At 37.4% G+C, this 16165-nt stretch overlaps 2 protein-coding genes across 2 annotated transcripts; both read right to left on the reverse strand.

Moving 5' to 3' along the window:
• Positions 1 to 53: 53 nt before the first annotated feature.
• On the reverse strand, positions 54 to 3698 carry LOC145779115 (uncharacterized). The gene is made up of 3 exons (XM_082590687.1): positions 2737 to 3698; positions 815 to 905; positions 54 to 450 (listed from the first exon to the last, which is right to left on the reverse strand). Exons 1-3 carry the CDS (start codon positions 3669 to 3671, stop codon positions 121 to 123), a joined length of 1356 nt encoding a protein of 451 aa, XP_082446813.1. The 5' UTR covers positions 3672 to 3698; the 3' UTR covers positions 54 to 120.
• A 3346-nt stretch (positions 3699 to 7044) lies between these two features.
• Positions 7045 to 9559, reverse strand: LOC145778589 (homeobox protein H40-like). Its single transcript, XM_082590106.1, has 3 exons — positions 9530 to 9559; positions 8123 to 8316; positions 7045 to 7513 (listed from the first exon to the last, which is right to left on the reverse strand). Exons 2-3 carry the CDS (start codon positions 8303 to 8305, stop codon positions 7406 to 7408), a joined length of 291 nt encoding a protein of 96 aa, XP_082446232.1. The 5' UTR covers positions 8306 to 8316; positions 9530 to 9559; the 3' UTR covers positions 7045 to 7405.
• Between the last annotated feature and the right edge of the window lie 6606 nt (positions 9560 to 16165).

Consider the following 16165-nt stretch of genomic DNA (forward strand, 5'->3'; position numbering starts at 1 on the left):
GTGGCCCGGGGCAACTGCCCCCTCTGCCCCCCCTAAATCCGGGCCTGCTTGCAACAGATGCCACTACATCGTAATGTCATGATAGCCAAATAAATCCTACTGTATAATAAAAAGAAGATTTTATTTTTCAAATGAACTTAGCATCGGCAATGCTGAAGAGTGCTTGAACATTGTATAAGGCATTGACATATATTGCTTGTCCAAGCTTGCCTGTTTTGCAAAGGTCCGTTTTGCTTTGCGTAAGATTGCAGCTGCTTCGCTTGCCTCTCTGTTTAACATCTTGTGTTTGATTTGATCGGGATTACCAACATCATATTCTTGAGGATATCGCTGCGCTGGTTCTGTGGCTCTTGTGATAAGATACTTTCTGTAGGGATCAGACAGTCGATGAATTTGTGTCAAACTTGATGTTCCATGCGAATGCACAAAACCAGGTTTCTTGTTGGCTGTCTAAATAGAAATGAAACATAGATCATGAAGCTAATTTAGGCCTACTTGGCTGAGCATCACGAAACAATAGGAGGCAACCCAATCAAGAAAAAGTGAAATGTACTGTAGGCTACGTCCCTGTTTAAAAGTGAGTTTTTTTGCTCTACAGGCTTGTCATTCATTCTGATCCGAAATATGTTGTCTTAAGTTACGTTGGATCTGGCAACAATATTGTTAATTATTTGCTACCATCTAAAAGTAGTTTTGTATCTGGCACACAAAACTGTGTTATAATATAAATGATCGACAACTGAAAAGCACATCAAAAATTATAAATTTCCTTGAAAAATTAACCACAGTTACAAACAAATGGGTTGTAGACTACCTCGGACGTTTTACAAGCTTTTGTAATTTCCACATCCTTCTTGATATGGTTTCCATGACCAGTGGATACAATGACTCGGGGTGGTTTGGTTCTAGAAAATTCAAAGCAAACTATAGCTTACAGTGTATTACCAGCTTTTCAATAATGGGTTGCATTATACCATAGTCTACTGTTACCATGCCCGCAACCAGCAAATATTTTCGGGGGGGGGGGGGCATTTAATTTTTATCAAAGAACAAACATTAAAATGATGCACTGTGACATTTTTATGTTAATGTCCACGCCCATTGATAAGGGACAAGAGTGTGTGGCACTACCATGTTACGGTTCAGTGGTCATAACTTATGTCAATCACGTTTTTGTTTAGTACAGCATTAAAGGAAACTAGCCTTTGTAACCTTTTCTCATTTTTAGCTATGACTACCCAAGGAAGAAAATTACAATAATACAGTAATGTGTTCAGTCGATTACAAATAAAATACAACATCTGTAGGCTACGAACTGCATTGGCACGACTGGAGTCATAAATTAATCAATAACATATATTTACATCAACATAAACAAACAGATAGCCTACATATGAATAAATTCAACACGGCAATTACAAATTACAATCCTGAAACATTTTGTTGGCTCAAAAAGTTTTTATGTATGTAAGCCCAAACAAGTTGACTTTGCAAATGCAAAATGACATTTTAATTTAGAGCATAATGTCTAACTTTCTACGTGATTTGGCAAGTTCGTTTGACACCAATTCCGCACTTGGAATTTGAGTAACAGATAATGAGGATGCCAGCCTAATTTATCGAACAAAATCGTTAGCATGGCTTCCAACCAGCGTAACCTACTTTCGGTTTCGATAGTCTACACCAGGGGTGGGCAAACTTTTTGTACCGAGAGCCACATTTGAAAAAATGTTGCAGCCGGGGGGCCGCACACTCTCATTACAAAGTAGGAAAATTTACCCGGTGTGTAAATAAACGCATATTCATATTAAACACAATTTTTGTATTTCACACTCAGTTACGTTTAAAGCTATGCAATCATCATCACAAAAGTTAATGAGACTTGTGCAACTGTTCACAGTTTTTCACAATCTTCTGGTTTGGTTGTGTCTTTTTAAATTTGTACTCTTTGAAAACAGCCACGGACTCACGGCACAACAAGCAAACTGCTTTATTCCCAATTTCGATAAAATAGTATTTAACAGCCAATCCTTATTGAAAACACGACTTTCGTCTTCAATCTTTCGCCTCTTATCAGCACTCATAATTTTTACAGAGTAAAAATATAAATCTTTTATTTTTTAACAAAAATCCTGTCGAAGTAGAAAGCATTAAACTGTACGTCTCAAATAACAATGAAAAGCTATTTGGAGGAAAGTAGAAGTACTGGTAGGCCTACGGTAGCCGCTACCATATTTGTATTTTATGATCAAACAATGAGTGAGAGCATGTTGCATTGTTGCAATACATGCGTGACTGACGTGTGTGTGTTTATACGCACTGAAAGTGAAGAGAAAAACACACTCGTAAAGGGAATAATATTTTGTCATGTAACCTGTTTAAATAAAACAATAAGTGATGAGTAGGAGTTTCTGCAAGTGCCGGCGGGCCGCAAAAAATGGTCTCGCGGGCCGTAGTTCGCCCACCCCTGGTCTACACTCTACAGTAGGCTATGGCTGTACCCGGGGCTGTACGTGTACGACGTACGTCTATTCATAGTAGCCTACATTTCATACTGCAATTGCATAGAACGCTTAAAATGTTTTCAAAAAAATTTGGGGGGGGGGGGGCAATTGCCCCCAATGCCCCCCCCCCCTGGTTGCGGGCCTGACTGTTACACTCCTAAACGAAACTGTCATTAACAAAGAGTTGTAAGCCACTGTAATTCAATACGACTAATCATTTTTAACTACTAACCTGGAATTTTGAAACTTTAGCTTTTCAGTGACTTTGGAATGTTCAGTTTTTTGTTCTTGATGAGAAGAAAGAGCGACTCCCCATCTTGCATCTCCTTTTTTAGTTTTCAATAGTAATCCTTCTGTTTCTTTAATTTCTGGATCGAGTTTAAAACTGACACTTTTAGAAGGAGAAAGCGTAATTACGCGTGAGTCTTCGTCGATATTTGCTGCTGTTTTAGAAATTGTTTGTAAATCATAATTACTTTGTGATCCCAATAGCGGTAAAGTTGATAACTCTGGGTTTTTACTGTCTTCGCGATGTAAAACAGCTTGATTTCTATGTAGTAAATGCTGGGATTTTTTATGCTTTTCTTCATGTTTGCCTGTTTTACGAGGCTTATGAGAGAGCAATGACGCAGCTAAGCGAGTCATTCCGGAATCCAAAGACATGACCCCAAGAGAATGACATGATTTTATGCTGAGGCCAGATCCAGGTCTTTTCAGAATGGATTTTAATGGTGCTTGGTCAGGAGAAAATACGTCTTCTTTCGGCAATGTTTTTTCTTCCTCGTTAAGCATATTCACAGATGAAGTAGATAAACCTCCTAGGTTCTTTCCTAAGACTTGCAACTCAATCTTAGAACCACGTCGACTGCGCGAACGCGGTTCATGCTGAAAGGAAGGATTTTTTACGAAAAATTCTTTTGACACAGTTTTATTTACATCAACTGGCATTCTCTCATTTTGAGTGACTTTTTCTCTGTCGGATGCTGAGTTTCGACGGGGCAAGCTGCCTTTCTTATCTTTTCGGTCTGCAGAATCTTTCGAAAGAGCAAGCCGTCCTGCGTTTCGTCTTGACTGGAAAGCCTCAAATCCAGCAAATGTATAACTTCTTTCCATAACTGTATATCGTTCTATCGTTATTCCAGGCAGTTTTTCAAGTATTTCCATCATACTGGTGCAACTTAGTGATCATTTCTTTTCAATCGTCTTACTTTTGCTTACCTGTAACCTATTTATTAACCTGTTACCGAACCTATGCAAGTGTTGTTGTATATGGTTAGCAAATTGACATCGCAATATGTTTTATTAGATAACCTGTTTTCGATGTGATTGAGATTTTAAATCTTAATAAGTTTAAACAATCTCAACAACTCTTCGAAGAAGCAACACTGGCGTGAATGTTTCACTTTCTGTCACTGAGCGCACTTCATTGATGGACTAAGAATTTCAAGTGCTCTTCACACTAATCATGTTGATAACGCTACATCACAACTTTGCGATTACATCTTTGTTTGAAGTTGGACAAGCAAAAACACCTAAACCAGTTGTTGGCAGCATACTAAAAAAGTCTGGCTCATCATCAAATACTGACCTTACTTCATCAGCTGATGTTCACTCAAAACAGAAGGTGGCCGGTTGTCAGGGCAGTATAAAACTTGGGAAGGTATTATTGATTTAATGTACAAATTGTCTTTCTTTCTTGATTGGCAAGTAGATGTTTAATGTGTACACTATAAACATTAATTGTAATAAGATAGCTGTGAGTAAAATGGAGTATTTTTCTTTGAAACCGAGACAAATTTACTAACCTGGAGGTCAAAGAACTGTTGAGGTCAAAACAGAAATAAAAGAATTCCCACCTATCTCCTTTATACATATTGTTATCGTGTGGTTTGTAAGTAAAAGCTTCTCGCTAGGGTAATTTATTGATTGATTTGAAAACTATGCACAAACTTACTTTAAAACAATTTTTCAAATCTAATTTTTGTGCATTTTTGTATTTCAACTTCTCTAGAACACCGGCGCACTTCACTCTGATCCAACATTCGACGTAGTGTCAGTCTCTGAATTTCGACATATTACTTTTTCTGTGTGTGAATTGATGCTCTTTTCAAATAGCCTTTTTAGAAAATTCACTAAAAATACTAAGTTAATTCAACTTAGTCCTACGTAGCTTAAATAATGTACCAAAGAACTTAAACTGTTTTTTATTCACAAGTTAGAGCTGAGATAAATGAAACTAGTTTTTCACACCTCCGATGTAGAGTGTCACGCATCACTCAAAACTAATGTTAGAGCTAGACTACTGCTTTCGTCGCACAATACATTCAGTTTCGTGCTGGATAGACTACAATATAGGCCTACTGTAATTTAGGTCTATCTGCTGCAATGCAGTTCCATTTAGCTCATGATTGTACAGGTCTATTTAGCAATAGCAAACATGATTATCGATGAAAAGATTTTACGTAGGCTATATAGCCTAGTCAAGTAGTCAAGCTGAAATTTAACAACAAACTTATTCAACACTTAAGCATAGCCTACTGTATATTGATGCCTACTTGACAAGGTTGCTACGTAGGTCTTTTAGATTTACTCATGGCTAATTTGAAATTTTTATTTGTCTATAGGCCTATATATGTATCGGTCGTAGGCTAAGATATACAGTTTACTAAGAATGGTCGTGCTTTTGGTTTAGAATTGCAAAAATATTTACAGTAAACATGCTTCATAAAAGCGTAATAATATCGAATTAAGTGAAACTCAATCACTAAAAACGCCAGCAATACTCTCATTACTTCGGCACCTCTTACATATATAATTTCCAATCAAAATATTTGTCATCAGTATTTACGTAAAATCAACTTCAATAAACATTGTAAATCAAACTGTGCCTAATAGACTATTATGTGTAGACTGTAGACCATATGCCATGCCAGAGGAACTGGATATAGGTAGCAGAACAAGCGCCGCAACTGAACAAATATTCTTCTTAAATCTAATATTATCGTTGTTGCAACGTTTATGAAATGCAGCTGTCGAACTTCAGCTTGACAGATACGTTTATTATTATTTGTGTTCGATTTTAATCTGCAGACCTTCAAAAACTTGCTGGCAAGGATGTGAGAAACGTGGATAAAAATAGGCTACTGGTAGCTGTGAAGTGAAGGGGTTGTAGGTTTACCATCGTGTATGAAAATATTCAGCACCTTATTTAGCAAATAAATTCGGTGTGATTTGTAATTATCGACGTAGAATTTTTATTCTTTTGTTCTGTCTGTTTTTCTACAGTTGGTAGACTGTAGTAATAATTCAATAGTAATAGTAATAATAATTCAATAGCATTCAATAGTAATAATAAATAATAATAATCGTGTTTTTATTTGCGCCCATTGCGATAACATACAGTAACCTACACTGCAATCACAGATGCGATACAACAGACGACAGGAAGCAGCGAATTGAGATATAGTTTTCGAGTCAGCTGCTCCCCTTATTTTGGCTTGCCATTAAGTGTCTTTGCCGAGACACAGCCGCGTGCTCTGCAGCCGACAAATGTGATTTCTTAAACAATGATTTCCTCTCGACAAATGCTAACAAATCAAAAAAATAGCAACGCTTTGCGCTATCAAATGTATATAGTCTTGTGTGACGTCGATTTAAAATCTATCGACTACACTCAGCGGTATCTTGGCCAATCACTTATTCTGACGTGTGTGAAGTTAGACAAGAAAAATTTATTTATTTCCATCCACAATATAAATCTTTACCCCGGCATTACCCTGGATTAATACAGTAAAACATTTTAAGATAAAGTGAGACCATGGCTTAACATTTTCCGGTAGCGGTGGGTGAATTGATTTCAAAAGGAGTCCAAACTGTTCTGCGCTGCACTTCCCATAATGTCTGCAACCACACTATTTTGCTTTGCCACCAATCAAGCAACTTCAGTTTAAAACTTACTACAGTGTGTAGTAGGCCACTGGATTATATCTTGTAAGCGTTACAGAGATCAAGATAGTCAGTTTTAAGTAGGCTACGTTTGTATCAATTGTCAGCATATTTCTTATCACAACAATCATTTACTATAATCAAGGATTGACTATTATACACTTAAAATAAGCTTTATTTAAGCAACAATTATGATATATGCTACTACAACAGTCAATCTGATGCAAAAACCATTTTAAATAACTAATTCAACACTGCGGATTTATACAGCAAGCCAGAGTAATCTTGTCCGAACTGCTGCATGGGGTCTTAAGCACCCCCACAGAATGATGAAAACTAAACAAGTTTGTGCCATTTTCAAACAACTTAAAAAATTGAAAACTAATCTTCCACATTCTTTAGAAATCTCTACGCAACCTTGACACAAAGGTTGCATTGCCAAACAATGAAAAAACGAAACCACTCAACAACACGACATTTATCATGTTTGAAAATTAAGTGAGAAAGTTTTCGGCCATAAACTAGCCTACATCACCTAGTTTTCTCTTTGCCGTGAAAGTTCTAACCAGTTAGTAATCGAATTTTTCAAGTGCTCATAGAGAGCTATATGATGTAGGCCTATGGCGGAAAACACTTGCAATTTTTTTTCTTTTGTAACATGATAAATACCTTGTTGCTTGATTTGTTCGATTATAGGATTTTTACACAAAAGTCAATTTTTTAAAATGCCCTATTTTAGTTTATGACCATAACTTACAAGTCTCACTTGATCATCCTGAAAAGTTAGGAAGTTTTTAAAATAGTGACTGACCAGCAGCTTTATTATAGGTAACGTTCCGTGTTCATTTACTATAATAATAAACACTTGTTTTTGTCTATTTTGAACAAAGTCAAAAACACTTTTTCAAAGTTGGCAGTAAGAAATATTGTTCCTTTCTCATTTAATTGACGACACATTACAGCACAACAGAATCGTCGTCTCTTCTTTCCTCCGTGCGGCCATCCGCTATTTCAGCATTTTGTTTTTTCTGTTTCATGCGTCTATTTTGAAACCAGGTTTTAACCTGAAAGAAAGCCACAATTCAGTTTGTATTATTCAGTCACAGTTTATAAAGTTTGCACATCACTTGAACTGTGTCACGTTTTGAACGACCTCTTGGTTTTTATCCTGTTTTAGAACATAGCCCACTCAAATCACCATTAGCTTTCTGGTTTAGCAGGTTAATTCCACTGTTTTCGCGGATAACTTAATTATCACTAAAAAACCTGCCTTTGCAAACCAATAAATGGCCAGGTGAAGTAAACATGGTAGGTTAATGCACTTTGACTAGAATACCGCAAGATTTGTTGGTGCTTCTTGCCTTTATGTTTTCTTATTGTGTTTTTTTACTTGAAATACGCATCAGGTTTTTTGGCCATAATGGAGATTGCAAATGATGTGATTTTAAACGAACATCTTTATTCCGAAGTACTGCCATATTATATTTAACTTGTAATATTGTAAGGCAAATAAACAATCTCTCTAACAAATAAACATCTTCACCAGATCTGGTCAGATCCGTATCCGATCTGATGAAGATATGTAAGCTACCAGATAAAGAATATAGCGGTTGTCTGGGTTGTAATGTTTGAATGTGCACAAATGTTTCAATGCAAAAACACCCTTTGCAAACCTGAGTCTCAGTCAATTGCAGTATCTCGGCAAGGTCAAATCGCTCAGGAGTGGATAAATATTTTTTATCTTGAAAGCTTCTTTCAAGTCCTTCCAACTGAAGTTCTGTGAACACCGTCCGCGCTTTGCGACGTTTGTAAGGATGTACGGTTGTGGTATGTGTTGCAAATATCGAATCGCACATTATTGGAGGATCTAAAAAGAAAAAAATAGTTTCAGTGTATAATAGCCTACCCTGAGTTTCAATCATTTAATCGACTTGATTTGAGGAAATATTGATTTTCATCAGCACATCTGGATATACTGTGTTTTTTTCCCCTGAAATTAATGCTAATTTGATATTGGCATTTGTATGAAATAGGTTTCATTGCATAAGCTACTGTAGGTAAAAAGTTTTTCTTTATTTATCAGTTACGCCATATGCAGCACTTGCAAAAGTGTTCAAGATGATTACCCATTTTGTAATCAATCGATACTATTGCTTGTACTACCTGCTTTGGTAATTATCTTGCTATACATTTGTCAAAACACTTGAAGCCAATCATATTCTAAAACTTAGCAATTACGTTGCAATTTATATCTTATTAAAACCTAGTGAAGCGAAATAATGCATCTTACAGAACACAGCAAGTCGACATGGCTTCATCTCGAACGATTTAAGACGGCTTATGAAACTTACAAATGAAAAGGCAAAGTTAATGACTTAATATTCAAAGCATATGCGAATAGATTACAATGACTCTTTTTACACAATTTAGTTGACAAATGTGAACTGAGCGCTTACACTTTTAAAGCAGTTGATGCAGTTTTTGTCTTAAACCAGGCTTTGGCTTGCTTTGTTTCCAATTTATGCTAACAGGATTTTAATTCATGAAATGCAGTTTAAAATGAAATAAAACAAAACTTATTGCGTAGAAAATAAGTCGAAAATAAATTCACGAATTTTTTCAAACACTTGTAAACCTTGAAAATTGGTGATTTTTTAACAAGGCCATGTCCGTGGGAAAATGTTCAAATGTTACGTTGCTTGTTAGTTTGCAGATTCTCATGCGTTTTCATTTTCCTTTTGTGCGTTTATTTTCGTTTCGAGTTAATAACAAAATAAAATTGTTTTTGATTCAAAACAAAACTAAGAAAGCGTTTTGACTCTCAGCCGAACGAACTACGAAAAGGATGTAGCCAATCTTTGCTTCTCTCTAGAAGCATGCTATAGAAGAAACAACTCTGAACCAATTTATTACCCCGAGGTTGTTTATCAACATTCAGCTTAGCAAAGGGTCTCAGCACTCACTTATCCACTGTGAAATATTGCAACGCACCGTTTATGCCTATAGTTGATGTGCAGAAACAATAGCCTACCAAGCATACAGCTTTTAAAACTACCTCAAAAAATCAATTAGTAACCTACATGCAGTAAATAAAGGATTTAAACAAAAAGTTTTTTTACTGCGTTTCGCAGCAATTTTTTTTCATTTGCGTTCACAATTTTACTGCAACCACTTTTATGAAAGCTAGCCTATATAAGCAGGGCGTGTGAGCACCATCTCGCCCTGCCCCAAAAATCCTCTAGTGGGCCCCTATGTAAAAAAAAGTTTAGCGTTTAAAGCTGCAAACTGTTTCAATGTGGGAAACATTTACATTCATCATTTTAACAAAGAGTAAACAACTTTTATCATTTTATAGAAAAAATAGTTAACAGGCTATGTTGACAATGCAGTAGCGGATGTAGAAAAAAGTTAGCGAAGGACCAGAGTTCAAAGTGAAATTTATAAACATGAATGAACAATGCAAAATTTAATGTCCGAAAAAGTAAAACACAGAGAGGGTGTGGGGACTTGCCCCTCAGAAAATTTTGACAAAATAGGCCTAATCTTGTTTGGTCACTTTTATGCATTTTGATTTTTAGGAGCAATAATATTTTTTATCAAGGTGCACACTTTGTATGTAAACAAATTCATCAAATTTAAATCGAATTGGAAAGTTTTGCTTAAAATTTAAGTTAGCCTACCATTTCAAAACAAAAAAATTGTATTCACAACCACAGAAAGATTTCGATGAGTTAATTCATTTCTTGAAATATAGCGTAGTGTGGTGTAGCCATTCAGCAGGCTAGAACTTCGAAAATTTACCTGAGGTGTTCCCACTTTCACCGGCATTTCACTTCATAATTAACCTATCTCGTTTCACATTGGGATTTATCAATCTAATTATTAATTAACTATACGCTATTGAGTGAGCAGTAGGCCTATTAACTTCAGAATATTGCATCATTTTGTTAGTTAGTTTGGACACAAAAAACTTTTCACTCCCTTTATCCCAAGCTATGCTTCGCCCAATATCGCCGAGATGTACGAAATGAGGATGCGCGAGCAAAGCGAGTGAAAATGTTTTACAAAAATTTGAAATTACAAGCCGAAAAACGCTGCAAGAACTAAATAGGTTATGAGTGGGCCCCTAGGTAGAGGTAGGTATCCAGTCGAAGGTTTAGAAAGCAGTAGGCCTACGCTAAATGCGTTCTTGTATGATTTAAGCCATTGATTTATCGAGCTTCTGTAGTAATGTTTTACTTTTTAAACAGTCAAAAAACACTAAACAGTCTACAATGAGTGGCCCCCTAATCAGCTGTGAGCCCCCCGGCCGGGTAGTATAGGGGTAGTTAACACGGCCCTGTTTATAAGTTATTTTCCGTATCTTGATTTTGGTGAATTTGCAAGTCAAAACCAACTTTGTGACAATGCACCAGGCTTCTTAAAACAATATTGAAATTTGCTGCGAGAGTCTATACAAATGATGACCAGCATCATTTTTGTTCAGGCATTGTAATCTTTTACTGTAAATCATCTATTTTTGGGGAAAATAATTGTCATGTACGCACATTTTTTAACGTTAACCTTTTAAGGTTTTGCCATCTTTTTCCGTTTATTGACGTGCTGGTAGGCCTACATCGACTATTGTAGTTTGTAGTATCTTTTTCGTCCCAGACACGTTAATGACGAAAAATAAAATGATTGAATGAAAGCTATTTTTTAATGAAAATTTACAAACATCAATTTATTCATCGACAGAATGTATATTTCAAGCAGTTGCATAAGCTGTTTGTCAAAAATTAATTGCTCGTAAGAAGATTTTATTTCATACATGATCGAGCTAATGCAAGCAAACAGCAAATCATTAGCAGTTTGTTATTCATCTGCTTTGCAATTAAATCTTGCATAATACACAAATTAGTCTTAGGTTCTCATAATGGCACAAATTAGCATCGAAATAAAAAACATATGATTTTTGTTGCTTTGTAGAGTCATTCATTGTGATTGTCGTATTTACCTCCGTATAAAAAAACAAAAAAATATACGATATTTATTATTTGAAAGCTGAAACATCATAATCGTTTTAGGACCTTTCGATGAAAATAATTTTTTGGGTTGACCATCCCAGCTAGAAATTTAAGCCTTATTTCTTTAATCTAATGTCCGCAATCCCAGGTTCTGAACACTCATAATCCGAACAATTGCCATCGTTTCAAGTTCAAAACAAAAATACTTTTTCGTCGAAAAAAGTCCCTAAAACAAAAAATGTTTTGCAAAAAAATGATGCTTTTGTTTGGAAAAGTTCCAACAAACAAATATTTACAACTTCACACTGTTTAGAAAGGTGCTCAAAATGAAAAAAGAATTATCTTTTTCGTAACCTTAAGTCTTCTTAGTTTTAGATTCTGGGTCTGAGAATCTATCCTTTCACCACTCTACAGCAGGTTCACGATGTTCCTGGACTACACTGGAAGAGCACTATCGAGCTACTTTGATTTTTTGATTTTAACATTCAAGACACGCAGACTTTTCACTCGCTTCTTCTTCGTCGTATGAGCTGTTCTTCCGGACTATATGTTTGGGCATGATGTCATCAGCCACTCGGCAGTCTCGTCATCCAGGGCCTTCAGTCCAAGCGTTCCATGTGGTGGTTGATGAATTGGGCAGTCATGGACGACATGATCTACTGTCTGGTCTGTGGCGCCACACTCGCATCCCGGTGAGGGAGCCAGGCCCCATCTGCACATGTCTGAACGAAAGCGACCGACGCCGGTTCGTAGGCGGTTAAGCCAGACCCACGCAAGTCTTGCGAGGGACATTCCCGGAGGGTGGGGATCGACGTCGGGTAAGAAATCACGGAGTCGGGAGGTGTTGTTTTGCCACTCCATGTTCCATGTGTAGTTCGTCCAGTGTGCCGCACTTATTCCAAGATCTTCAACGTTGTTCAGAAGCTGTCGTGCGGCGGGCACAAATGGGCGTCTTGATTTCAGTCGCTGCTGTCCTCCAGGTAGGCGCTGAAGTGTACTGTGGAGGAGGTGGTCGGGGTCCAGTGCGCGACGAGCAAGGGAAATCATGGCTCCTTTACGGCGAAGTTCAGCAGGTTGGATGCCTGCAAGGATGGAAAGGCAGTCCGTTGGAGTGGGACGCAGGCATCCAGTCACAGTGCGTAGTGCGTCATTGATGGCGGTGTCAATGTGGCGGGTGTGAGAGCTGCGGCACCCCACTGGTGCGCAGTACTCAGCGGTAGAATGGACGAGGGCCAAGGTAGCTGTGCGAAGAGTTTTCGCATCAGCTCCCCAGCCGGAACCCGCCAGCCGCCTCAAAAGTGCAACGCGCGCAAATAGTTTTTTGCGCAGTGACTCCAGGTGTCGTCGGTACGTGAGTGACCTGTCCAGGGTTACGCCGAGGTAGGTGGGTTCGGCGCAGTAGGGGAGGCGTTCGTCATCGGTGGTAATGTTGATCTCACGTTTTGCTTCCTTGTTGTTTAGATGGTAGACCGCCGACACTGTCTTTGCCTTGCTGAGCTGTAGCTTCCATTTCTGGAGATATATTGATATAGTTGACATGTCCTGGCTTAGGTTCCTCTCCATTGGCTGCCAATTTCCGGCTGGATGCAGGAGAGCCAGATCGTCTGCGTAAGCATACTTCCTGGAGATGGTGTCAGGCAGGTCATAGATGTAAGTGTTAAAGGTGAGGGGAGCCAGGACAGAGCCCTGTGGGACGCCGTTCCTGAGTCGACGTAGTCTACTTCGTCGGCCGCTACCGGTGGAAAGGGTAACCTATAAATTGTCAAATGAAGTATCACGTAACCAAGTGTGCCACCAAGACTCCAAAGATTTTGTGTATGAAAAAAAGTCAAGAAGTGGATCTGATGGTTTCTTTGATGTTGCAAAAGACACCGGTGTATGTTTGATTTTATCTCCGCTTTTCTCCGTATCCTTTAAAAAATAGCGTCAGTACAAATACAATAGTCAGTACAAATACTCGCTAAGAACGCTTTAAAGAGACAAAATTTTAATAAAATTTAATCTATAAAGACTTGGTTAAATGACTTCTGAACAAGCGAAAGGTAATACAAGTTTAAATACAAAGCAATAGAATCTTGTACAAGTGTTTACTATATGGAGTTCAGCAGGCCCTATAATTATTACAGATTCTTGGTTCTTTTAGGATGATGAACAATCCTGGATATTTCTAACTCCAATAAGAGCCATTCTAGCTTGGAGTAATGTTCTTTTAAGACTAGTGCTGCTGTGACTTTAATCTGTTATCTATCAGTCATTTGGGTCTTTATGGACAAAGTAGCTGCTGTAGACTGTCGTTGCGTTATTTTACACTTTTGCACAAGCTTTGGTTCTAAATCGATGCAGTCATGTCATAAAGCTGCTTGCCATCAAAGGTTAAAACAACCACAAGAGTTTGCATGGTTCAAAGTAGCTTGACAACAACCACTTGTTTGCATTGAAACTTATGAACACTGTCAACCAGTAATAAATGGAACAAATACAATAAATGTGTTTCTCGGCAGTCGAGTGTAGCAAGAACTCAGCGATAGACACGTGTTTCGCCTATGAGGCTGGGGTCATCAGTACCGCACCACTAGTTCTTGGCGCATAGTTCTCAACCGCTGCTTTTGCCAGTCAATTGAATTCTTATTGTGGAATTTTTTTGTGGAAAGAAAACAACTAAACTAACTGTCACCAGGAAGATCACTCCTTCTCAACAACTACAATACATGTTAATGTCAATTATCCCCGCTTATTAAGACAACGTCGGGACCGGACGATTTTGGTCTTATTAAGCAAGGGACGATTCTCTGCCACTCCTATACATTCAGGAAATTCGAACCGAACCAAATTGGGCTTAACAAGCGGATGGGCTTATTAACCGTGGCCGTGGGCTTAATAAGCGATTAAGCTGGTACTACTGTACTAGAATGCAAACAGCCAAAGACAACCCAATGGCCACAGTTTTGATGCCAATGCGTATTTTTGACACAAAATATTAGTAAAGGGATATAGCTTTCTCGTGTAGATATCATGTTGACAGTTTGATCCCTCTATAGTCAACTATGCCCCGCCATTATGCCATGGGTGGTACGGTATCGTTAAATGTCATCAAAAATCACTTGAACAGACTGATAGAGACGAAAATTTAAGCAGCAACGAAGATATATTTCACCAATGCTTTATAGTTTTCTTTAACAAAGTTTCAGAAGTTAAATCATTATTTAATTAAAGGATAGGCCTATTTAAGCAGTTACATGATGGTCACATGAAGGCTATTATGTCTTCTGCATTTAATGCATTATAGTGAGATTAATATCAACAAAGCGCTTAATACTCTTGGAATGGGTGGTTAGGCTATAACATCAATAAATTTCACACTACTTTAATAAACAGTGCCTTATAAAAAATAATCTTAATGTGTGTAAGATTTATTGCTTAATATTTTTGCCTACAGCATTAAACTTTGCTTAATTCATTGTTATAACAGGAATTCTTGATACGGTATACTATGAACAAACCGATCCAATGGAATATACACCTATGGAGTATACAGAAAAATGTTTTGCTTTTAGCGGCCATAAATAGATAATGTACGTCTGTTTTTGCATAATTTTGTTCTGCTTAAGAAACGTAATGTAACTTACATTGGGTCAGCAACTAAACTGTAGTCTTGCAACTTTCAATTACCTGAAAACGATGATGCGTAATTTTGCATATTGAAGCTCTCAGGACGAAGATTGGATGATTTGCTTTGGGGCCAGTGTGAGAAGAGTTGGTAATTTGAGGAAGAAAGGTAAGAAAGAAAGTGTGATAAATAATTATGATTGAAGGGAAATGGCAACAATAATGAAGAATCGTTTTCAACATCATTTGATGGCAGCAAGTTGCTTTGATGTTGCAAGTCCAAGTTGTGTTGCAAATCTGACATTACGCTTGTTTGGTTTGAAGTTAAAGAAGTTCCTTGATGAAGATTATTTTTTGTTTGGCTTTCTACAAAGATGGTTTTGCTGTTGCTCTCGTCTCGCTCGTGTGATGACGGCAAATTCACTGTCGTAGAGGAGCTCGAAGTTGCAAGGGACCTGAAGGCAAGTACCTGGTCAGCATGCATTGAAAATGCAGCCATTTTGTTTGCGACGTCGTTTGCATTGCTGCCCAAATGCTGAGAAAAACCTGCTGGAGCTTTTCTTTTTTCGAGATTTACATTTAAACTATGGCATTCTTCTGCAAGAGGAACAGAAGCAGTTTTGCTACCATATGAAACATGGGACGCTTCCAAAAAGTTGATGGCATGAGAAGTTAAATTGTCAAATGAAGTATCACGTAACCAAGTGTGCCACCAAGACTCCAAAGATTTTGTGTATGAAAAAAAGTCAAGAAGTGGATCTGATTGTTTCTTTGATGTTGCAAAAGACACCGGTGTATGTTTGATTTTATCTCCGCTTTTCTCCGTATCCTGTAAAAAATAGCGTCAGTACAAATACAATAGTGAATGTTTACAACTTCCTACATCATCATTACATTATCAATTTCCTACATCATCATTATTACATCATGTACATCATTCCAATTTCCTACATCAACAAATTTTAAATGTAGAGAATAATTTTTCTATTTACAAAGCGCATACAACACGCTTTATACCGCATATTACAGAAATATAGCTTTTTTAACATTTAAAGTTTATTGAAAAATTTACAGTAGTTAATAGGCAGTTCTGATGAGTTCTTC

Source organism: Aplidium turbinatum, chromosome 10 (assembly GCF_918807975.1).
Source record: "Aplidium turbinatum chromosome 10, kaAplTurb1.1, whole genome shotgun sequence".
Taxonomy (NCBI): domain Eukaryota; kingdom Metazoa; phylum Chordata; class Ascidiacea; order Aplousobranchia; family Polyclinidae; genus Aplidium; species Aplidium turbinatum.